We start from the raw sequence: 23473 nt of genomic DNA on the forward strand, positions 1-23473 counted from the left end.
AAAAAAAAAAAAAAAAAAAAAAAAAAAGAGAGAGAGAGGCTTCCACCTAGGTTTTTTGCAGTGTAATTTTGACAGCATCCACCTGAAGGGATTGTGACTCTTTTGACAAGAAACAAAGCATTCTCAAGTGTTTCTAAGAAATGTAGGCCAAGTACCCTGTCTGTACCTCTCTCCCTCCTTTTTTCCCCTCATTAACTCAACAAATATTAATCATCTCCTCTGTACAGTGTCCAGAACACACGAATTCCCTGTCTTGATATGTGATCAGGAGGCACAGGAACCAAACAAAATGTTTACACGATTCATTTAAAAATCAGAATTGTGGCAAAGGAGCAAAGAAATACAAGGCCCTATGCAGCCTGCGACAAGGGGACCTGCTCTCTTGTTTCTTCTTCTTGAAGAGGGATCTTTGCCCAGAAGAAAGTCTCTCCTTTATAAAGCCAGTTTCATTCTCCAAATCCTGAGGGAAAAGGTCTCGTGGTCTTCCCCTGTCCCTCCAAGGAACCTCCCCTGAATACGAGTGGCAGTTAATAAGGAACCCCCGGCCTTGCGCGGTGGCTCACGCCTGTAATTCCAGCACTTTGGGAAGCCGAGGCGGGCGGATCACCAGGTCAGGAGATCGAGACCATCCTGGCTAACATAGTGAAACCCCGTCTCTACTAAAAATGCAAAAAAAATTATCCGGGCGTGGCGGCGGGCGCCTGTAGTCCCAGCTACTCGGGGAGCTGAGGCAGGAGAACGGCGTGAACCCGGGAGGCGGAGCTTGCAGTGAGCCGAGATCGCGCCACTGTACTCCAGCCTGGGCGACTGAGCGAGACTCCGCCTCAAAAAATAAATAAATAAACAAATAAATAAGGAACCCCCATTCCTCTCTTCAAGTCGTCTCCCTCCCTCAGGGCCCACAAAGAAGTTGCAAACGGGTTTTGTTCTCTCCTGAAGAAGTGGAAGTTCTTTTCTTCTCCTAAGGAAGTGGTAGATCTTCCCTTCGGTGTCTTCTCCAAGGGGTCTCCCACTCTTTTTCCCTTCTATGACAGCCCTTCCTTCATATCCTTCAGAGACCCCACACTCTGAAGATAGCCTTTACATCCCTAATCCCCTTTGGGAAAACCCCCTGGGGCCCAGGTACTCACAGATCTAGCCAGTCCCCGAGCCCCAGGCCGCCACAGCAGCAAGACGGCAGCCTGGCTCAGGCCTCGGTTTGGCCGCCAGACCCTCCCTGCAGCGATCGCTACCGCCATCTTGGCTGACAACCACTCAGCGGTCCGGCACTCACGTAGGCTAGATTCGGGGCTGCCCCTTTATGTGCCTGACGCAAATTCCAGAACCATCTGACAAGAAAATCACCTTCTTCCCATTCCGTGGTAGATAGAATGCACAGAGATTTGGAGAAGAAAATCTATCTACCCAAAATTTTCCCCAATCGCCTCATTGTAGTTACTTCTGTAACAGGCAAAGAAGAGGGCAAACTGACCACGGCCTCAGGGATTTAGGGCCCGGGGGCCCAGAATAAAACAGGTCACTGCCAAGGCCTGCCTCCTGTTCTCAACTGTCCAATGGCGTTGCCAGAGTTAGGAGGTGGGACTGGGTGGAGCCAGATTGTTGGTAAACGCTAAGCCACGTGCGGACGCCAGGACTGACGGCCGAGCCCAGCGCGTGCGCAATGGTTACGCAGGGTGTTCGCAGCGCGCGCTGCCGGGCGGAAGTGATAATCGCAGCCTCACGTGGGGTCGGCGCGATGGAGGAGGAGATGCATACTGACGCCAAAATCCGCGCTGAAATTGGAACAGGGTGCAGCCCTCGGGGTCCCGGCTGCAGCCTCCGGCACTTTGCCTGCGAACAGAACCTGCTGTCGCGGCCAGATGGCTCTGCTTCCTTCCTGCAAGGTAAGAATTTACCCAGGTCTTTTGGAGAGGGACTACCATGTACCGTGCAACGGAGTGCCCATCTCCCCACGATACCAGCTGGTAAATGTCACTCCTGCGCTGATGCATGATTTCTTGTCCGATTGAATACTACTACATACGCAGGGATACATACATCTCTCCCTCACGACTAGAAAGGAGAAGATAGCTCCATCTTTGTAAATATGTCTGAGAATGACAGGCGGGGCAGACCGTCCCCGCAAGAATTTATATTTCAGAATAGGGAAAATCACCTCACCAGGGTAAATATCGCCCTTAACTAGATTCCTCCTCCTCACCCCCCGCCCCCCGCCCGCCCCACACACACACCCGCTAGATCCTTGCATCCCGGACTGACGCAAACCTGTCAATTTGCATACTCTGGACTGTGGCGGATCTTTCACCCACGTAAGTACTCCTCAAATTGAAGATAATGTCACTGCCCTGGGTTGAAAAATACATCCCCACCGCTACCTCACTGCATCTCTCCACAGGAGTAAATATCCCTAAGATTAGGGCAAGTCTTACCTATAGGGCAGATATCCGATTCCCCTAGCTAAATAACTCTCAGAACTAGATTAACTCCAAGAATATTTCTCTTTAACGTTTGAGACAGGAGGCTGGGCGCGGTGGCTCACGCCTGTAATCCCCACACTTTGGGAGGCCAAGGCGGGTGGATCACCTGAGGTCAGGAGTTCGAGACCAGCCTGGCCAACATGGCTAAACCCCGACTCTACTAAAAATACAAAAATTAGCCAGGCATGGTGGTGGGTGCCTGTAATCCCAGCTACTCGGGAGGCTGAGGCAGGAGAATCGCTTGAACCCGGGAGGCAGAAGTTGCAGTGAGCCAAGATTGTGCCATTGTACTCCAGCGTGAGCGACAAAACAAGACTCTGTCTCAAAAGAAAAAAAAATTTTGAGACAGGGTCTCACGATGTTGCCCAGGTTGGTCTTGAACTCCTGGACTCAAGCAGTCCTCCTCCCAAGGTGCTCATATAGGTATCAGCCACCATGCCCAGCCCCAATACATTTTAACAAAATCTGGCTGCTGTGTTGATTGTGGGGAGTATGGGGGAAAACAGGGAGGTGATGGTGGCTCCAGCCAGAACAGGAGTAGTGGAGGTGATGAGATTCTGGATGTAGTTTGAAAGTAAAACGGACAAAACTTATGTATAGTTTGGTTTGAGTGCGAGGAAAAAGAGTCAGGCATAACTAAGGTTTCTGCCCAGATCTGTACAAGTCTGGAAATCAGGAGAGACCCAAGCTGGACATAGGCAGTTTGGAACTCTCTGGCTGTATATATGGTATTTCAGCCTATTGACTGAACGAAGTGAGTGTAGATGGAAAAGAGGTCCCAGGACCAAGCCCTAGGCCTTCCAACTTGAGCAGTCAGGGACTTGTGACAAGCAAGCCAAAGGAGACTCAGAAGGAATGCCCAGAGACTTAGGGGGAAACCGGGAGAGGGCGGTGACCTGGGGCCAAGAGAAGAACGTGTCTGAGATATGAGGGCTGACAGCTCTTTCAGCCTTACTGACAGCCGGGTCAATGGAGGGTTGATCATTCGGAGGTCAGTGGTGACGATGTTGAACTGCCGCAATGGAGTGGTGGGGTCACAGAAAAGGAAGAATAGACAGCTGTTCAGGAGTTTTGCTGTAAGAGGATCAGATAAGTGGGGCAGGAATTGAAGATGGTTGTGGGGTCAACAGGGAAGAGAATTGCTGGAGCCACGTCTTGAAGAAGGTGAGAGGGGAGGGACTCTTGTGCTCAGGCAAAACACAGGCAGTTCATCTGGAGCCAGAGGCGAGTTCTATTTTGGTTTCTCCAGTCCTCAGGGCAGTTTTTCCTGGAACTAAGCACACCTTCTGTGTAAGGGCAAATTGGGCATCCCAGGAAATACCGCCTTAACCAGGGACCTTCCCGGACCCTCCCTCAGGCTTAGCACTGATGCTGAATTGAGATACCTAAAGTTTGTTCGAACCTAAGAATTAAGAAGGGGCCAGGCACAGTTGCTCACACCGGTTGCTCACACCAGTAATCCAAGCACTTTGGGAGGCTGATGAGGGTAGATCACCTAAGGTCAGTAGTTCTTTTTTTTTTTTTTTTGACACAGAGTCTCGCCCTGTCACCCAGGCTGGAGTGCAGTGAAGCGATCCCGGCTCACTGCAACCTCCAACTGCCAGGTTCCAGCGATTCTTCTGCCTCAGCCTCCCAAGTAGCCAGGACCACAGGTGCGTGCCCCCACGCCCAGCTAATTTTTGTAGTTTTTAGTAGAGACGGGGTTTCACCACGTTGGCCAGGCTGATCTTGAACTCCTGACCTTGTGATCCACCCACCTCAGCCTCCCAAATTGCTGGGATTATAGGCGTGAGCCACCTCGCCCAGTCGAGGTCAGGAGTTCTGAGACCAGCCTGGCCAACATGGTGAAAACCCGTCTCTACTAAAAATACAAAAATTAGTCAGACGAGGTGGCACGCACCTGTAATCTCAGCTACTCTGGAGGTTGAGGCACAAGAATCACTTGAGCCTGGGAGGCGGAGGTTGCAGTGAGCTGAGATTGCACAACTGCACTCCAGCCTCCTGGGTGACAGAGGGAAACTTTGTCTCAAAAAAAAAAGAAAGTTACTAATATCAGGGCTAGGCATGGTGGCTCACGCCTGTAATCCTAGCACCTTGGGATTACAGTTGCCCAGGAGTTCGCAACCTGCCTGAGCAACATGGCAAAATCACCTCTTTACTAAAAATACAAAAATTAGCCAGGCATGGTGGCACGTGCCTGGAGTTCCAGCTACTTGGGAGGCTGAGGCAGGAGGATCGCTTGAGTCCAGAAGGTTCAGGCTGCAATGAGCCGTGATGGCACCACTGCACTCCAACCTGGGCAATGAGAGTGTGACCCTGCCTGAATGCCTGAATGGATGAATGTTAATAATATCAGCTAAAGTCTGTTGTGCACTCAGCATGAGCCCTGCAGTGTTCTAAGTATTCTCTTTGAATTGTGTCCTTTGATCCTCACAAGACGCTAGTGGGGAGCGACTGCTATTTTCCCCACATTACAAATGACAATAGACAGACAGAGAAATGAAGTAAGTGCTCAAACAATCACTGCCAACAAATGGCGGGGGTGACATGGGGAGCCCTGGCCATCAGGCTCAGTGCCACGAATGGGGCCCCAGGAGCAGGAAAGCTGTGAATGATGCCCTCCCGCCCTGCTGTCTCCTCAGGTGACACCTCTGTCCTGGCGGGTGTGTACGGACCGGCCGAGGTGAAGGTCAGCAAAGAGATCTTTAACAAGGCCACACTCGAAGTGATCCTGAGGCCGAAGATCGGGCTGCCTGGTAACTGGGCCCTGCTGAACCTCTGGATAGTGCCCAGTTTGTCATAACTGCCCCCCAGCTCCTCCCTACCAGCTGCCCCGAGTCTCCACTCCCCGCTTTGGTCTCCACTCAGCTGTTTCTGTCTGCCCTGTATCTCATCTTCTGTTGCTTCTCTCTCTGCCTCTAATTTCTCCCTCCCTCTTTCTCCCTCTCTCTGCCTCCACTCTCATTCATTCCATTAACCTTTTTCTTTTCATTTGTTTGTTTGTTTGTTTGTTTTGAGACGGTGTCTCGCTCTGTCACCCAGGCTGGAGTGCAGTGGTGCGATCTTGGCTAACCGCAACCTCTGCCTCCCAGGTTTAAGCAATTCCCCTGCCTCAGCCTCCAGAGTAGCTGGGATTACTGGTGCATGCCAAATATGCCCACTAATTTTTTGTATTTTTTTAGTAGAGATAGGGTTTCACCATGTTGGCTAGGATGGTCGTGATCTCCTGACCTCGTGATCCACCCACCTTGGCCTCCCGAAGTGCTGGGATTACAGGCATGAGCCACCGCGCTTAGCCATTTTTTAAAATTTTTAATTTCATATTTTTAAGACGGAGTCTTGCTCTGTTGCCCAGGCTGGAGTGCAGTGGCTCGATCTCGGCTCACTGCAACCTTCACCTCCCAGGTTCAAGCAGTTCTCCTGTCTCAGCCTCCCAAGTAGCTGGAATTACAGGCGTAAGCCATCGCACCTGGCTACTTTTTGTATTTTTAGTAGAGACGGCGTTTCACCATGTTGGTCAGGCTGGTGTCAAACTCCTGACCTCAAGTGATCCGCCCGCCTCATCCTCCCAAAGCGTTAGGATTACAGGCGTGAGCCACTGTGCCTGGCCCATTAACCTGTTTTTCTATCCTTTTACCCTCATATCCCTCAGTCCCCACTGGCTGAGCCTACTAGGGTGGGAGTGGGCGTGGGTAGCAGCATAGACATGGAACTCCCAGGTCTTCTTCCCCTGGATGGTTCCTTTGGTGGATGCTGGAGGTAGCAGGGGTCGGTGGACAGCAGTCAGGCCTTGCCTTCTTCCTACTGGAATCTTCTATCATTCCAGGTACCTGCACCATCCCAGGCTGAGACTGTGGGCCCTTTCCAGGGGTTTGGGTGGGACGTATGGCGGAAGGTGAGTCACATGAAGGGGAAGACCCTGACAACTGGTCTTCAATTTCTCCAGGTGTTGCAGAGAAGAGCCGGGAGCGGTTGATCAGGAACACGTGCGAGGCGGTGGTCCTGGGCACATTGCACCCCCGCACCTCCATCACTGTGGTGCTGCAGGTTGTCAGCGATGCCGGCTCTGTATCCTTTCTCCCAGGCCTCCTCCTCCAGGAAGTCTCCTGATTGCTTCCCTTCTGGTGGCTATATATATGCTCTCTGCTAGCCAGAAAGACTTCAAACGCTTAACAGGTACCAGCTCAGTGAAGAAGGAGAGCAAACAGCCTGGGTGCTTACTTATGTGCCAGGCACTGTTCTGTGTGCCTTACACACATTAACTCATTTAATATAGCACATGCCCTTAATGATCCCCGTGGAAGTGGCAGAGCCAAGATTTAGACCCAGACCATCTAGTTCTAGAGCCCAAGGACCCTGGCAGATGAGTGTTCTTATGTCCGCATGTTTCAGGTGACAAAACCGAGGCCCAGAGAGGGGAAGGGGCTTGCCCAGGGTCACACAGCTGGAAGGCCACACAGGCGGGACTCAAGCCCAGGCCCATCTGACTCCAGAGCCTGTGCCGATCTCTTTTGGTTTTTTTGGTTTTTTTCTTTGTTTTTCAGACAGGCTAACTCTGTCGCTCGGGCTGGAGGCAGTGGTGCAGTGTCAGCTTACTGCAACCTCTACTTCCTGGGCTCAAGCGATTCCCATGCTTTAGCCTCCTGAGTAGCTGGAGTTACAGGTGCCCGCCATCACACCAGGCTAACTTTTGTATTTTTAGTAGAGATGGGGTTTTGCCATGTTGGCCAGCCTAGTCTCGAACTCCTGACCTCAAGTGATCAGCCCACCTTGGCTTCCCAAAGTGCTGGGATTACAGGCGTGAGCTACTATGCCCAGCCGGCAATCACTTCTACTCGGCACCTCAGTGGATTTTAGGCCCTCAGTGCTGGGGGCACCCTGAGCAGACAGCAGCTGAGTCAGGAGCTTGGCCTTGAAAGATCTCCCTGTCTGACGTGAGGGAGGTTGAGGTTGAGGACCAGAATTAGGCACTGTAGAAGGCTTTACTGGAACATGGCCCTGAACTGGACAGATATTTTATGGATGGGCAGAGAGAGAAAGTATTGTGACCCCATTTTACAGAAGGGGAAAGTAAAGCCCATAGGAAGTGGTGGAGGATGAGCAGCAGAGATGGAACCAGTTGACTCTAAAGCTGTGGCCTTTGTGTGGCCTGCTCTGCCTGGAGAAGACACACATGAGGAAACTGAGGCAGAGCCAACTGACTCCCAACCTGTGCTGTCTTTCCACTGTGAGCTCCCTGCAGGCAGCAGCGTGATGGCTCTTCTTCCATTGCCCTGTCAGCTCTGTCACCGCAGAGTGGCTGCTACCCAAGTTTTGAGCCTGGCTTTGCCAGTGCCTCCCCCATGTGACTTTGGAAGGTTTCTTCCCTTCTCTGACCCTACTTGCCAACAAATGTGTGGTACGTACTTCAGTACATACCTGTTGAATATTATATTCCCCGTCTAACAGATGAGGAGATTGAGACTCTAAGTCATTTGTTCAAGGTCACACAGCTGAGAGAGCAAAACTGCATCTGGAACCCAGGGCTACTTGATCCCCGGACCACTTTTAAGCACTCTGCCATACTGCCCTTCTGTGACCGATTAGTCATGTCTGCCGCAGGCATCAGCCTGGTGGAGGGAGGCATGGATCTGCTCTGCTGGCCAGGCCTACAGTAGAAACTTCTTAGGCTGGGCGCGGTGGCTCACGCCTGTAATCCCAGCACTTTGGGAGGCTGAGGCAGGTGGATCACCTGAGGTCAGGAGTTTGAGACCAGCCTGGCCAACATGGTGATACCCCATCTCTACTAAGAATACAAAGATTAGCTGGGTGTGGTGGTACATGCCTGTAATCCCAGCTACTCGGGGCTGAGGCAGGAGAATCGCTTGAACCCGGGAGGTGGAGATTGCAGTGAGCTGAGATCACACCATCGCACTGCAGCCCGGGCAACAAGAGCAAAACTCCGTCTCCAAAAAAAAAAAAGAAACTTAACCATTGCCTGTGGTGCTCAGCTCCTGGCCTGTTGTCTGAATGCTGCCTGCATGGCATTGGTGGATGCAGGTGTGCCCATGCGGGCTCTCTTCTGTGGGGTCACCTGTGCCCTAGACTCTGATGGGACTCTCGTGCTGGATCCTACATCCAAGCAAGAAAAGGTAGGTATGAAGATCAGGGTGGCTGAAGGGCAGAGGCCAGACAGCTCCCCCTCCCTTCCACCAGGCCTCACTTCTCTGCAGACAATAGGCTTATGCCACCTCAATCCCACTTAGCAAGGGCTGCTCTTATCATCATGGTTCATTTAGCAGCAAGTGCTAGAAACCCAGTTCAAACTTGCTTAATTAGAAAGGAAATGTGGGGCCGGGTGCGGTGGCTCACACCTGTAATCCCAGCACTTTGGAAGGCTGAGGTGGGCAGATCATCTGAGGTCAGGAGTTCAAGACCAGCCTGACCGACATGGAGAAACCCCGTCTCTACTAAAAATACAAAATTAACCAGGTGTGGTGGTGCATGCCTGTAATCTCAGCTACTCAGGAGTCTGAGGCAGGAGAATCACCTGAATCCGGGAGGTGGAGGTTGTGGTGAGCTGAGATCGCGCCATTACACTCCAGCCTGGGCAACATGAGTGAAACTCCATCTCAAAATATAAATAAATAAACTAGAAAGGAAATGTATGGCTGGGTGTGGTGGCTTACACCTGTAATCCCAGCATTTTGGGAGTCTGAGGCGGGCAGATCACCTGAGCCCAGGAGTTCGAGACCAGCCTGGCCAACATGGCAAAACCCCGTCTCTACTAAAAATACAAAGGTTGGCTGGGCATGGTGGCACGTGCCTGTAATCCCAGCTACTCGGGAGGCTGAGGCATGAGAATCACTTGAACCCAAAGGGTGGAGGTTGCAGTGAGCTGAGATCATGCCATTTCACTCCAGCCTGGGTGAAAGAGTGAAACTCCATCTCAAAAAATAAATAAATAAAACCAGGACTTTAAACAGCATCAGGATGTCCTTGCTTCACTTCTCATCCCTGCCTTTCTCTCTACATCAGCTTCATTCTCTCAGCCAGTATCTCTCCTGAGGCTGGGACTGACGCCTTAAGTTCCATTTCCATCTTAAGAGGCTCAAAAGCAAACAAGAAGACAAGAGAGCTTTCCTCGTTGGCTCAGGTGCAGTGTCCTAAGCTCAGGTTATTCTGAGTTTTCTGCCTAATGCTATAATGGTCCCCTCCAGTCAAGAAGACCGAAACCACTTGGAGGGATTCAGATGGAGGGAGTTAAATGCAGGGACTTTGTAACGACAGTGTTGGAGGAACTAGAGGAGGAAAAAGGAACCAGGAGTGACACCCAAAGATGAGAAACCCCTCCCAGACCTGGGCTGAACCTGCAAGCCAGCTCCTGCTCTGTCATGTTGGAGACATCATCTCAATTGGCTCTGCATGCACATAGCATGTCCTGCCTCTGCCCTGGCCACTGAGGTCCAGAACCCATCTCACCTCCATGGCTGTCACACAGCCACAGCCATCAGCACCTGCTATTGTCAGTGAGGACCAGGGTGCTGCTCTTCTTCCATTCTCCCACCTCATTACTGCTGGAAACTAGCTGGTAAGGGAGTCTGGGACATACAGCTTGCTGGCTTCCAGCCCCTCTGGGGCAGAGCATGGAAGGATGACTGGGAGGCCGAGAGGCACCAGATAAGTGAGTGGCACTGTGGCTAGCCCCTTGGGGCAGGAATACTAAGCTTGGAAGCCCGTCAGAACCACGTGGTTGAAATAAGGGGCATGGAGTACAGTTCTACAAAGGAAAGGCAGAGGGCTATACCCGGGGAAGTAGGGAAGGAGTGGTGTAGACAAAAAATGACTGCGCTTCATGCTTGATAGGTGAGCACCTGGCTGTGGAAAGGGAGGGGCCTGGAGGCCAAGGGTCCGGAGTCCCCTCAGTGGGACTGGCTGCAGGTGTGTGGTGGGAAGTGGGGTGTTGAGACAGGGTCTCACTGTCACCCATGTTGGAGTGTAGTACGATCACAGCTCACTGAAGCTTCAAGCCCCTGGGCTTAAGCAGTCCTCCCACCTCTGCCTCCTGAGTAGCTGGGAACTCAGACATGCACCCCCATGTCCAGCTACTTTTTTTGTTGTTTTCTTTCTTCTTTTTTTTTTAGAGATGGGGTCTTCCTCTTTTGCCCATACTGGTCTTGAATTCCTGGCCTCAATCAGTGTCCTGCCTCGGCCTCCCAAAGTGCTGAGAGTATTGTCATGAGCCACTGTGCCTGGTCAAAGGACTGGCTGAGATTTTATCTGAGGGGAAGGTCCTAGGTCCCCCACCACCTTCTACCCCTTGTACCTAGGAGGCCCGGGCAGTCCTGACCTTTGCCCTGGACAGCGTGGAACGGAAGCTGCTGATGTCCAGCACCAAGGGGCTCTACTCGGACTCTGAGGTACCAGCATGGGGATGAGGGGAAAAGCCAGAACCTTCCCTCCCACTGATATACGGTCTTGTCCCAACTCTGCCCTGGATTCTGAGAGGCTTCAGGAGAGCCTCTTACATTTCTTCTTGTAAAAAAAGAGGGAGTTTTCAAACTTCATGGTCCCAGAAACCTTTGCGGAAATGTTTAAGGGAAGCCCAATTTATGAGACAGGCAAAAAGAGGATGAGCTCTGTTTGAAGTCAGAAGAGGGCATGTGATGGTCCCCCAGCTCCCAGCTCACAGTGGTGAACCACGGGAATTCCGGGTCTCAGGCTAAGGGACAGAGCCTGGAAACTCTTGGACCAGACTGTCTGCAAAAGCATGTCCAACCTGGACCTCAGGAATCTAGGAATACATGGCAGTGAAGACTGGGAGTCTCTTGATTCCGTGGCCCTTAGATTATTTGGGCTCAAGGGGCCCATGGCTGTAAAATCCCATTCTGTGCACTCTCCAATTCCATAGCTCTGCAAAGCTGGGGCCTCCAAGGTGTGAGGATACCTGATTGGTCTGAATCCTGTTGCTGTCAGAATCTGATCTTGAAGCCCTTCGCCCTTTTCCTGATCTCTAAAAAACAGCTCATGAAATGGGAAATAATCCCTCACCACCTGCCTCACTTGGGGGCAGGGGAGTGATGGGCGGTTAAAGGAGTCAGGTGGGTCAGCAGAAACTCCTGGGTCAACTAAGTCACGTGTGCATGCAGGGCTCAGCCCCCAGCACTGACCGGTCTCTCCCGCGCAGCTCCAGCAGTGCCTGGCTGCGGCCCAGGCCGCTTCGCAACACGTCTTCCGCTTCTACCGGGAATCGCTGCAGAGGCGTTACTCCAAAAGTTGAGGCAAGCTGGGGCAGAGGGCCGCTCCCACTGCCTCCACCCACTCACCCCCTATAGCCTGAAGCAAACCAGCGGCCCAGCCTTGCCTCTCTGTCCTATGGGCTCCTGTGAGCCTGCAGCTCTGTAACCACAGGGCTCCTGTGGGGAGGCCTTGGCCTGTGACAGCCCCCAGCAAGGATAACATTCAGAGGAGCTCACATTTATGGAATAGATAAGTCAATAAATTGATTCACTTTAACAAATGTCTGTTGAGTACCCCTTGTGTGCAGGCCCTGCTAGTGAGATCCCAGAGGAGCAGGGATGTAAACTGGAATTTGTCAGATGGTAGTAAATCTATAAAAAAGTAAACAGCAGGAAACAGGAGTTTGGGAGAGTCCCTTTATGGACGGCAAATTCAGTACATCAGGCATCAGTGTCTTCACAGAGCAGGGCACCCTGAAGGAAGAAAGGGCATGAGCTCTTGGATAACGTGCGGAAGGATCCCCCAGGGACTGGGTACCAGCTTGGTGAACAGGGTGGCCAGAGCCAGTGAGCAAGAGCAGGAGAGCAGATGGGGCTGCGGGGAACGGGCAAGCATGCAGGTGGGGCCTTGTAAGCCATGGGGAGGAATCTCACCCACCAACCCTGTGAGATAGGGCTGTTGTTATAGTCTCTGTCTTGTTCTGTTTTGTTTTGAGACGGAATCCCGTTCTGTTGCCCAGGCTGGAGTGCAATGGGGTGATCTCGGCTCACTGCAATCTCCGCAAGTGATTCTCCTGCCTCAGCCTCCTGAGTAGCTGGGACTACAGGCGTGCGCCACCACACCCAGCTCATTTTTGTATTTTTAGTAGAGACAGGGTTTCTCCATGTTGGTCAGGCTGATCTCTAACTCCCGACCTCAGGTGATCTGCCCACCTCTGCCTCCCAAAGTGCTGAGATGACAGGCATGAGCCATCGCGCCCTGCCTAATTTTTGTATTTTTAGCAGAGACGTGGTTTCACCATGTTTGCCAGGCTGGTCTCGAAATCCTGACCTCAGGTCATTTGCCTGCCTCGGCTGCCCAAAGTGCTGGGATTACAGACGTGAGCCACTCTGCCCAGCCTAATTTTTGTATTTTTAGGAGAGATGGGGCCAAACCCTGCCTGGAGTTGGAGGCAGTCCCATTCAAACCAAATGGCCTGCAATAGGGAAATGGATGCATCCTTAAGGAAACATGGAAGTGTTGGCACCTGGACAGGGAAAACACATCTGCCACAAGCACTTAGCAGAGGCACATAGGAAGTGCTCACTAAGCACACTAAGAGGGGCTAGATATTATCAAGCAATAAAGGCCAGGCTCGGTGGCTCACGCCTGTAATCCCAGCACTTTGGGAGGCTGAGGTTGGTGGATCACCTGAGGTCAGGAGTTGGAGACCAACCTGACCAACATGGTGAAAACCCATCTCTACTAAAAATACAAAAATCAGCCAGGTGCGGTGGTGCGTGCCTGTAATCCCAGCTACTCAGGAGGCTAAGGCAAGAGAATCGCTTAAACCCGGAAGGCGGAGGTTGCAGTGAGCCGAGATTGCGCCATTACACTCCAGCCTGGTGACAGAGCGAGACTCCGTCTCAAAAAAAATAAAAAATACAAAAAATTAGCCAGGCATTGTGGCACACGCCTGTGGTCCCAGCTCCTTGGGAGGCTGAGGAGGGAGGATCACTTGAACCTGGAAGGTTGAGGCTGCAGTCAGCCAAGATCGTGCCACTGCACTCCAGTCTGGGTGACAGAGGGAGATCCTGTCTCAAAAAAGAGAAAAAAAAAACTCAGAGGGAGACAGCAACAGCAGTCATTTCCATATATGATGCCTTTAATCCTCACTACAGCCCGAGGTGTGCAGAAAGTCCCATTTTGCAGAGGAGAAAAAATGAGGCTTCAAGAGAAGTCACTTGGGCCAAGCTTACACAGCTAACAGGTAGAGGAGTAAGGACTTGGAACTCAGCTCTCTCCAGTTCTCTGCTAACCACCAATATTGGAATGAGAACATCCTGCTGTTTAGAAACCATCAGGCATGGTCGCTCATGCTTGTAATCTCAGCTCTTTGGGAGGCCAAGGCGGGAGGATCAGTTGAGCCCAGGAGTTTCAGAACAGCCTGGGCAATGTAGCGATGATGCCTTGTCTTTACAAAAAAAAAAAAATTTTTTTTTTAATCAGCTGGGTGTGGTGGCAGGTACCTGTAGTCCTGGCTACTTGGGAGGCTCCTGGGCTCAATCAGGAAGATTGTTTGAGCCCAGGAGTTCAAGGCTGCAGTGAGCCATGACTGTGCCACAGCACTCCAGCCTGGACAACAGGGAGACCATCTCTCAAAAAAAAAAAGACCCTCTTCCCCTTTTCCAGCTCAGGTCTCAGGGAGCAAGCACCCTGGGGATGCCCACCACAGCCCGTCACCCTGACCAGTCAGTCCCCTGTTGGTCTCAAGCACCCCCAACCCCTTCCATCCTCCCACACACATGAACAGACTCTGGTTTGCTGCAAGAGTGTCTGGTGTTTAATCTCACGTTGCTGCCGCCTGATGAGCGGTGGCCAGGAAGGGGAGGGGTTCCAGTCCAGCTCGCTCCCGTTTCTAGATGCTCCTGCCGCCGCCGCAGCCTCATCCACCAAGATTCTCCACTCTGCCCACAGATTTGCTGGGCTGCCGGCCTCAGGGTTCACAGTGAGGGCTGTAGGGGCAACTAGGGCGGGTCTCGGGAGGCAAGGTAGGCGGCCAGGGTCACCAGGGCAGCCGCATACGTGCACACGCCCAGCCCGACGGCGAGGACCCCCAGCAGGAAGGCACGGCGGGAGGCGGCCCCTGCCCCCTGGATGTCCCCCTTGGCCCAAGCCTTGTTGGTCTGTAGAGGCAGTGGGCAGCAGTGACCCAGGCATCCCCTCAGTCCCAGACCCTTCCCCTGGTCTCTCCCCCACCCAACATACCCATTCATTCATGCATGCATGTATTCCAAAAGCAGATACGTAGCACCTACTATAGGTCAGGCACTGGGAATGCTGAGTGATTAATAAAAACATTAAAATGGTATACGCCACAGTTCTAACTGATTTGATTCTCACATTGACCCAGAGGTAGCAATTATTCCCACTTTACAGATGAGGAAGGTGAGGCACAGGGAAGTTAAGTGACTCGCCCAAAATCTTGCAGAGATCTGGGCACCGTGGCTCACGCCCGTAATCCCAGCACTTTGGTGGGCCAAGGTGGGAGGATCACTTGAGGTCAGGAGTTCGAGACCAGCATGGCCAATGTGGTGAAACCCCGTCTCTACTAAAAATTCAAAAATTAGCCAGGCATGGTGGCGCGTGTCTGCAATCCCAGCTATTCAGGAGGCTGAGGCAAGAGAATCACTTGAACCCAGGAGGCGGAGGTTGCAGTGAGCCGAGATTGCACCACTGTACTCCAGCCTGAGCAACAAAGTGAGACTCAAAATATATATATATTGCAGAGAGTGGCAGACTCAGGATTTGAGTTCAGGTTCTTAACTAACACTCTGGCTGCCCTCCACCTTCCCGCCTCAGGTATATGGCTCTTTGTTTTTGTGGGGCATTTTTCTCTTTTATGCCCAGTCCCCTCCAGGTCCCACACACAGACTGACCTTCTGGGCTAGACAGAAGGCAGCGATGCCCACAGGCCAGAAACAACACAGCATGGAGAAGACAGCCAAGCCGAGGTGGTCGTGGGGTAGAAATGGTGAAAGACGGCTGCCGCCATCCCAGTCCGAGTCACTGTCACTGGATGACATGTCCTATGGGCAGGAAAGTGCCCAGGTGGGCATCTCCATCCACCTTTCCTGCCCCATTGCTCTGCTCTCCATAGCCCTCAAAGGCCAATACCTGCCCCCAGGGCTTCCCCAGTGATACAAAGAGGAAAAAAAATGTTCAGAGATGGGCTTTTGGTGTTTGTTTGAAGCAGAGTTTTGCTCTGTCACCCAGGCTGGAGTACAATGGCACAATCTCAGCTCACTGCCTCCCAGATCCAAATGATTCTCCTGCCTCAGCTTCCGGAGTAGATGGGATTACAGGCACGTGCCATCATACCTGGCGAATTTTGTATTTTCAGTAGAGACAGTGTTTCACCATGTTGGCCAGGATGGTCTTGAACTCCTGACCTCAGGTGATCCACCTGTCTCGGCCTCCCAGAGTGCTGAGATTACAGGCATGAGCCACCACGCCTGGCCAGAGATGGACTTTTGACATTTGTATCCTGGAGCCCTTTGAAGGGAAGCTATGGACCAGGTCTCCAGAGAAGAGCCCCAACCACACCCAGAGTTTTCAGTTCATTTTCAAGGGGTTCACGGATCCAATCATGGATGCTACAGTGGTTTATAATGTCTGAGTGAAAAGCCCCTGAATGACCGGGCGCAGTGGCTCATGCCTGTAATCCCAGCACTTTGGGAGACCAAGGTGGGTGGATCACCTGAGGTCGGGAGTTGGAGAACAGCCTGGCCAACATGGTGAAACCTCGTCTCTACTAAAAATAAAAAAATTAGCTGGGCATGGTGGGGTGCCCCTGTAATCCTAGCTACTCAGGAGGCTGAGGCAGGAGAATCACTTGAACCCAGGAGGTGGAGGTTGCAGTGAGCCGAGATGGAGCCACAGCACTCCAGCATGGGCGACAGAGTAAGATTCTGTCTCAAAAAGAAAAGCCCCTGAACGGGGACAAACACCACTGAAACAAGGAACCTGCAAAAAGATGGAGATTATTGGCCGGGCACAGTGGCTCACACCTGTCATCCCAACACTTAGGGAGGCCAAGGCGGGAGGATCATTTGAAGCCAGAAGTTTAAAACCAGCCTGGGCAATATAGCAAGACCCCATCTCTACAAAAAAATTTAAAAATTAGCTAGGTATGGGCCAGGTGCAGTGGCTCATGCTTGTAATCCTAGCACTTTGGGAGGCCAAGGATGGCAGATCGTGAGGTCAGGAGATGGAGACCATCCTGGCTAACAGTGAAACCCCACCTCTACTAAAAACACAAAATCAAAATTAGCTGGGTGTGGTGGCATGCACCAGTAGTCCCAGCTACTCGGGAGGCTGAAGCAGAAGAATGGCACGAACCCGGCAGGCAGAGCTTGTAGTGAGCCGAGATTGCGCTACTGCACTCCAGGCTGGGCGACAGTGAGACTGCATCTCAAAAAAAAAAAAAAAATTAGCTAGGCATGGTGTCTTGTGCCTATAGTCTCAGCTACTTGAGAGGCTGAAGCAGGAGGATGGCTTGAGCCCAGAAGTTTGAGACTCCAGTGAGCTATGATCACATGTCTGCCCTCCAGCCTGAGCAATGGAGCAAGACCCTGTCTCTAATAAATAAATAAAGATTGAGATTATAAAATGCTCCAGTGGCCTAAATGATTAGGGCAAACCTGCCTGCTGAAAACTAATGTAGAGTCTAGATTTTTAAACTTTTTTTTTTTTTTGAGACGGGAGTCTTGCTCTGTTGCCCAGGCTGGAGTGCAGTGGCTTGATCTCCGCTCACTGCAACCTCCACCTCCCAAGTTCAAGTGATTCTCCTGCCTCAGCCTCCTGAGTAGCTGGGATTACAGGTGTGCACCACCACACCTGGCTAATTTTTGTATTTTTTTATTTAGTAGAGACTGGGTTTCACCGTGTTGGCCAGGCTGGTCTTGAACTCCTGACCTCGTGATCCGCTCGCCTCAGCCTCTCAAAGTGCTGGGATTACAGGTGTGAGCCACCGAGCCCGGCCTAATTTTTGTATTTTTAGTAGAGATGGGCTTTCACTACATTGGTCAGGCTGGTCTTGAACTCCTGACCTCAAGCAATTCATTTGTCTTGGCCTCCCAAAGTATTGGGATTACAGGCATGAGCCACAGTGCCTGGCCCCACATGCTTTTATTACCATGTGACTTTGATATCCCTCCCATCAAGGGATGAGTTCTGTGTCCCCTCCCCTTGAATTTGAGCAGACTCATGACTCACTTGTAATTAATAGAATATGGTGGAAGGCCGGGCGCAGTGGCTCACGCTTGTAATCCCAGCACTTTGGGAGGCCGAGGCGGGTGGATCACGAGGTCAGGAGATCGAGACCATCCTGGCTAACACAGTGAAACCCCGTCTCTACCAAAAATACAAAAAAACTGGCCGGGAGTGGTGGCGGGAGCCTGTAGTCCCAGCTACTCGGGAGGCTGAGGCAGGGGAATTCGCTTGAACCCAGGAGGCGGAGGTTGCAGTGAGCTGAGATTGCACCATTGCACTCCAACCTAGGCAACAAGGGCAAAACCCCATCTCAAAAAAAAGGAAGCCCTAAGACACCATGAAGAAAGAGAAAAGTACCCAGCCAGCTCCTGACCGTTCTAGTTCCACTCACCAGCTGAATGCAACCTCATGAAAGACCCAGAGGCAGAACCATGCAACTGAGTCCCAAATTCCTGACCAACAGAAACCATAAGAGTTCATCGTGATTGTTGCCTGCCTGCCTGCCTTGCTTCTCTTCCTTCTTTCTCCTTCCTTCCTTCCCTTCTTTCCTTCTTTCTTTCCTTCCTTCCTTTCCTTCTTTCCTTCATTCCTTCTTCCTTTCTCTCTCTTTCTTTTCTTTCTCTCCTTCCTCCCTCCCTCCCTTTCTTTTTCTCTCTCTCTCTCCCTTTTTCCCTCTCTTTCTCTTTCTTTTTTTTTTTTTTTTTGAGACGGAGTCTCGCTCTGTCGCCCAGGCTGGAGTGCAGTGGCCGGATCTCAGCTCACTGCAAGCTCTGCCCCCCGGGTTTACGCCATTCTCCTGCCTCAGCCTCCCGAGTAGCTGGGACTACAGGCGCCCGCTACCTCGCCCGGCTAGTTTTTTGTATTTTTTAGTAGAGACTGGGGTTTCACCGTGTTAGCCAGGATGGTCTCGATCTCCTGACCTCGTGATCCGCCCGTCTCGGCCTCCCAAAGTGCTGGGATTACAGGCTTGAGCCACCGCGCCCGGCCCTCTTTCTCTTTCTTTCTGTCTGTCTGTCTCGCTCTGTTGCCCAGGCTGGAGTAAGGTGGTATGGTCATAGCTCATTGCAGCCTCTACCTCCTGGGCTCAAGTGATCCTCCCACCTCAGTCTCCCGAGTAGCTGAGACTACAGGAACACGCCCCCACACCTGGTTAATTTTTTTTTTTTTAATGGGGTCTTGCTAATTTTCAGAGGACAAAATGAAAAATTAAATAAAAATAAAGATGGAGTCTCGCTATGTTGCCCAGGCTAGTCTAGAACTCCTGGGCCCAAGCAGTCCTCCTGCCTCGCCTTCCCAAAGTGCTGGGATTACCAGTGTGAACCATTGTGCCTGGCCTGGAATGAGAAATTATAAAAAGTGACATTAACTTAAAAAAAACCAAAAGGGAAGGCTGGGCATGGTGGCTCACACCTGTAATCCCAGCACTTTGGGAGGCCACAGCAGGCAGATTGTTGAGCTCAGGAGTTTGAGACCAGCCTGGGCAACATGGCAAAACCTCTTCTCTACAAAAAATAACAAAAAATTAGCCAGGCATGGTGGCACATGCCTGTGGTCCCAGCTACTCAGGAGGCTGAGGTGGGAGGATTGCTTGAGCCCAGGAGGTCAAGGTAGCAGTAAACTATGATCGCTCCACTGCACTCCAGCCTGGGCAGCAGAGCAAGACCCTCACACACACACACAGAAAAAAAAGAAAGAGAGAGAGCAGGGTGGACAAAAGCCAGAGGTGCATGCACTCTGAAGACACCAAACAGCAGAGTCAGAGATAAAAGGGAAGACAAAGCCAAAAGCCAGGCAACAAAGATGAGAGACAAATCTGGAGAGAAAAAGGTAAAGAAACCAGGAGAGACATAAAACAAGAAGAACCGGAAACCGCAGAAGCCCACACACAGCTGGGAAGTGAGACTCCAGGCCTAAGGCAGATCAGCACAGCTGTCAGCCTGCTAGATGCTGGCCGTAGTGGGGCTCACCCCAGCCCCTTCCCGTGCCTTCCACTAAGGTCTGCTGTTCCTACCTCAATATCAGGGGGCCTTGGTTCCCCCAGGCCAGCGCTGACAGAGGGAAGAGGCGGTGACAGGAACTGCAAACCCCTCAGGGACTCGGCAAAGGCTATCTCTCTTAAGGCGGACCCCAGCTCATGCCTGCCAGGCTTCTGGGCAGGGGTCTCACATTCTGTGCTCTCCAGCAGAGGCTGTTGAAGCTCACGAAGACTAGGACTGGCCATGGCTTTGGGAAAACTCCAAGAGGGGTTTCCTAGGGGTAGGGGGAAGAAAAAGACAAGTTGTAGAAGTCTCACTTCACTCAACTTCTGACCCCTTGCTTTAGAGAGACCCAGGCAGAGACTAGTGAGTGCAGTGGTCCTCAGACCCATTTTACAGATAGGGAAACTGAGACCCAGAGAGAAAAAAAGATTGGCCTCAGGTTACAAAGAGAACTTAGGACATTCAATTGTGGGCATTTCTCTCTCTCTTTTTTTTTTTTTCTTTTCTTTTCTTTTCTTTTCTTTTTTTTTTTTTTGAGACAAAGTCTCAATCTGTTGCCCAGGCAGATCCACCACTGCAGATCCGCTAGAGTGCAGTGGTGCAATCTCAGCTCACTGCAGCCTCTGCCTCAGGGGTTCAAGCCATTCTCCTGCCGCAGCCCCCCAAGTAGCTAGGATTACAGGCACCCACCACCATGCCCGCCTAATTTTTTAAAAATTATTATTATTTTTAGTAGAGACAGGGTTTCACTGTGTTAGCCAGGCTGGTCTCGAACTCCTGACCTTAGGGGATCCACCAGCCTCGGCCTCCCAAAGTGCTGGGATTACAGGCATAAGCCACTGCACCCAACCAAATTCTGGGCATTTCTCTCAGGCAAAAGCCACATACCCATCACACTTATCCCAATAAGTTGCACCTGTTGAACCATGCCTTACACACTTACCTGCCCCATGAACACCCCCAACACCCATCCCAGGTTCATACCCTGTGACCACCTATCCAGGTCCATGCACCCCTCCCAGTCACACACACACCCATACCCTGCCCCCAGTGCTGCCTGGAACTTCACTCTAGTCTACATTCCCCCTCCTCTGTCCCCTAGACCTGCCCCCCAAAGTCCCCTGCCACACAGCCCCATATAGGCAAGCCCAGCCTCCACCTTCGCACATTCATCTCCCAAAGGACTCCTTGTATATTTGCCCCAAACGTCAGCATCCCTTTCAGGCCCCCAACCTTCTTACACATTTACCCCAATTGACTCCGTGCACAACCCTACTCCCCACTGCATCACAAACCACAGACACCTGTGCACACACACGCACCCTGGCCCTCTCCCCTATTCTCATGACCTCTCGCATGCCTGCCTCACTCATCAGGCCCAGGCACCCCTGCCCTACTCCACCCACACACCCGTGACGCCACACAACTCCCACACACGCACCAGCTCTCCAGAATCCTTGGCACACCTCGCCCCATAAACACCCTCAACCCCAGCACACATACATGTACACACGCAACACAACCAGAAAGAATATTCTTCTTGTCCTACCATCCCCCTGGGAGGTCCCCAAGCCTCCTGCCCGCTCATTACAAACCTTGACTGAGCCGATTTCCTCGCCAAAGCTTTGCCTTCTCATCCCCAACGCCAGGACCCAGGGGAGGGACTGTGACCCCCACCCACCTACACCCCTCGCTCACCGCTCACGATCACAGGCCGGGGGCCTCCTGAACCCCCGCAATGACACCCGCCCAGACCCTGCCACCGAGGGTCCGAGGGGCGCGGGGACCTAACGCTTTGCTCTTCGCGGGTCTCGGCGCCCCGGGCCCGCTGCGCGCGGGGGCGGGGACGGGGCGGGGCGACGGCCTCCCAGGCTGTGTCCCTCCGCGGCGTCCGGCGAGGGGGCCCTGAAAGCCGACTTCAGCGTCCGGGAGCGGGTTCCTACGACTCCCGGGGGTCTGGGAGCAGGCGGGAATCCTCGGAGAACGGTAGCCCCTTCCTCGTGAGTCCAGGCCCAAGCTCTGCCGGAGGAGAGGGCACCCCTGATTCTCCAGGGCCTTCCTGGCTTGGCCCCGCCTCCCTTCCCCTTTGCGCAATAATAGCCAATAATAATAACAGCAACAAGGACAGTGCGCCCCGTTCTAAGTGCTTTGCAAATAAACTTAGATACACATGTATTCCTCAGCAAAACCCTAAGAGGCATAATTGTTTATTGTCCGTTTCACGCGGGAGTAAACTGCAAGCCGAGGTTAGGTAAATTGCCTAAGGGCATATCATTGGTTCATTGAGGGCAGACTGTACCCAAGCCCTGTGTTAAACGCTTTACATTCATCATCGCATTCATTCCTCCTCTCAGTAGCTCCGGGGGTGGTGGTTGTTGTTGTTGTTGTCGCTGCTATTTTACTTTGGGGTTTTTGTTTGTTTTGTTTTGGAGACGGAGTCTTGCTCTGTAGCCCAGGCTAGAGTGCAGTGGCATGATCTCGGCTCACCGCAACCTCCGCTTCCCGGGTTCAAGCGATTCTCCTGCCTCAGCCTCCCAAGTAGCTGGGAGTACAGGGGCAAGCCACCACGCCCAGCTAATTTTTGTATTTTTACTAGAGATGAGATTTCGCCATGTTGGCCAGGTTGGTCTCGAACTCCTGACCTCAGGTGATCCGCCCACCTCAGCCTCCCAAAGTGCTGGGATTACAGGCATAAGCCACCGTGTCCAGCCAGGTTTCTTTTATTTTTTAAAAGACGGGGTCCTGCTCTGTTGCCCAGGCTGGAATGCAGTGGCACGATCTTTGCTCACTGTTGCCTCAGCCTCCCAAAGCGGTGGGATTACAGGTGTGAGTCACCGCGCCTGGCCTATTTTGTTGTGGGGTGTTTTATTGCCAGTGGAGGGGGAGGATGCTGAGGGGGTGTTGGCTTGTTTTTCATCCCTGTTTTGCAGATAAAGAAACAGGCTCACGGGCAAGGCCAGTGGCTCATGCCTGTAATCCCAGCACTCTGGGAGGCCAAGGCGGGCGGATCACGAGATCAGAAGATCGAGACCATCCTGGCTAACACAGTGAAACCCTGTGTCTACTAAAAATACAAAAAATTAGCCGGGCGTGGTGGTGGGCACCTGTAGTCCCAGCTACTCTGGAGGCTGGGGCAGGAGAATGACGTGAACCCCGGAGACGGAGCTAGAAGTGAGCCGAGATCGCGCCACTAAACTCCAGCCTGGGAGACAGCAAGACTCCGTCTCAAAAAAAAGAGAAAAAGACTCACTTGTATGCTCACTTGGCCACAGTAAACAGCTGGTACCAAGCCCAGCAGATTGTAACCAGGGCTGTGTTCCTGTGGCCCTTGCTAAGCCAATGGGCGAGGAGGAAGCAGAGACAGGTGGGGTGGGAGTTTCTAGGGAAAGAAGGCTGAGGAGTGGGGTCCAGTAGGGGGTAATGCTTTGATTGTCAAGTGGTACAGTGATGTGATGTTCATGAGTCAACATTTGGACCCACATAGACCTGGTTTCCTTTCCAGGCTCTTTTTTGTTTGTTTGTTGTTTTTCTGAGACGGAGTTTCGCTCTTGTTGCCCAGGCTGGAGTGCAACAGCGTGATCTCTGCTCACCTCAACCTCCGTCTCCCAGGTTCAAGCGATTCTCCTGCCTCAGCCTTCCGAGTAGTTAGGATTACAGGCATGTGCCACCACGCCTGGCTAATTTTGTATTTTTAGTAGAGACAGGATTTCTCCATGTTGGTCAGGCTGGTCTCGAACTCCCGACCTCAGGTAACCCACCAGCCTCAGCCTCCCAAAGTGCTGGGATTGCAAGCATGAACCATCGCTCCCGGCCCCTTTCCAGGCT

The 23473-nt window shown here is 52.2% G+C and overlaps 3 protein-coding genes across 21 annotated transcripts in view; 1 reads left to right on the top strand and 2 right to left on the bottom strand.

Moving 5' to 3' along the window:
• BCKDHA (branched chain keto acid dehydrogenase E1 subunit alpha) overlaps positions 1-1271 on the bottom strand; it is a 31057-nt gene extending 29786 nt beyond the window's left edge. Inside the window, exon 1 of the mRNA XM_023229499.3 lies at positions 1131-1271. Coding sequence (XP_023085267.2) covers positions 1131-1238 — 108 coding nt within the window. The 5' untranslated portion in view covers positions 1239-1271. The remainder of the gene's footprint in view (positions 1-1130) is intronic.
• A 325-nt stretch (positions 1272-1596) lies between these two features.
• On the top strand, positions 1597-11976 carry EXOSC5 (exosome component 5). The gene is made up of 6 exons (XM_023229519.2): positions 1597-1883; positions 5120-5233; positions 6424-6545; positions 8468-8608; positions 10787-10876; positions 11644-11976. Exons 1-6 carry the CDS (start codon positions 1661-1663, stop codon positions 11734-11736), a joined length of 783 nt encoding a protein of 260 aa, XP_023085287.1. The 5' UTR covers positions 1597-1660; the 3' UTR covers positions 11737-11976.
• TMEM91 (transmembrane protein 91) lies at positions 11880-21976 on the bottom strand. 19 transcript variants are annotated; one of them, XR_002735153.3, is made up of 5 exons: positions 19681-20175; positions 15335-15484; positions 14249-14581; positions 13655-13869; positions 11880-12169 (listed from the first exon to the last, which is right to left on the bottom strand). XR_002735153.3 is itself a non-coding variant. In XM_031934864.1 (5 exons), the coding sequence occupies exons 2-5, from the start codon at positions 19888-19890 to the stop codon at positions 14399-14401; spliced, it is 456 nt and encodes a 151-aa protein (XP_031790724.1). In that variant the 5' UTR covers positions 19891-19919; positions 21347-21729; the 3' UTR covers positions 14216-14398. The 19 variants fall into 19 exon arrangements, 12 of the variants coding, with proteins under 12 accessions (XP_023085272.1, XP_023085270.1, XP_023085271.1 ...); XR_002735154.1 differs by lacking the exon at positions 11880-12169 and adding an exon at positions 12724-12891; XR_002735157.1 differs by lacking the exon at positions 11880-12169 and adding an exon at positions 14664-14735 and having other exon boundaries at positions 13543-13869; positions 14249-14410; positions 19681-20176.
• Positions 21977-23473: the final 1497 nt, after the last annotated feature.

This window comes from Piliocolobus tephrosceles, chromosome 21 (genome assembly GCF_002776525.5).
Source record: "Piliocolobus tephrosceles isolate RC106 chromosome 21, ASM277652v3, whole genome shotgun sequence".
In the NCBI taxonomy this organism is placed as follows: Eukaryota; Metazoa; Chordata; class Mammalia; order Primates; family Cercopithecidae; genus Piliocolobus; species Piliocolobus tephrosceles.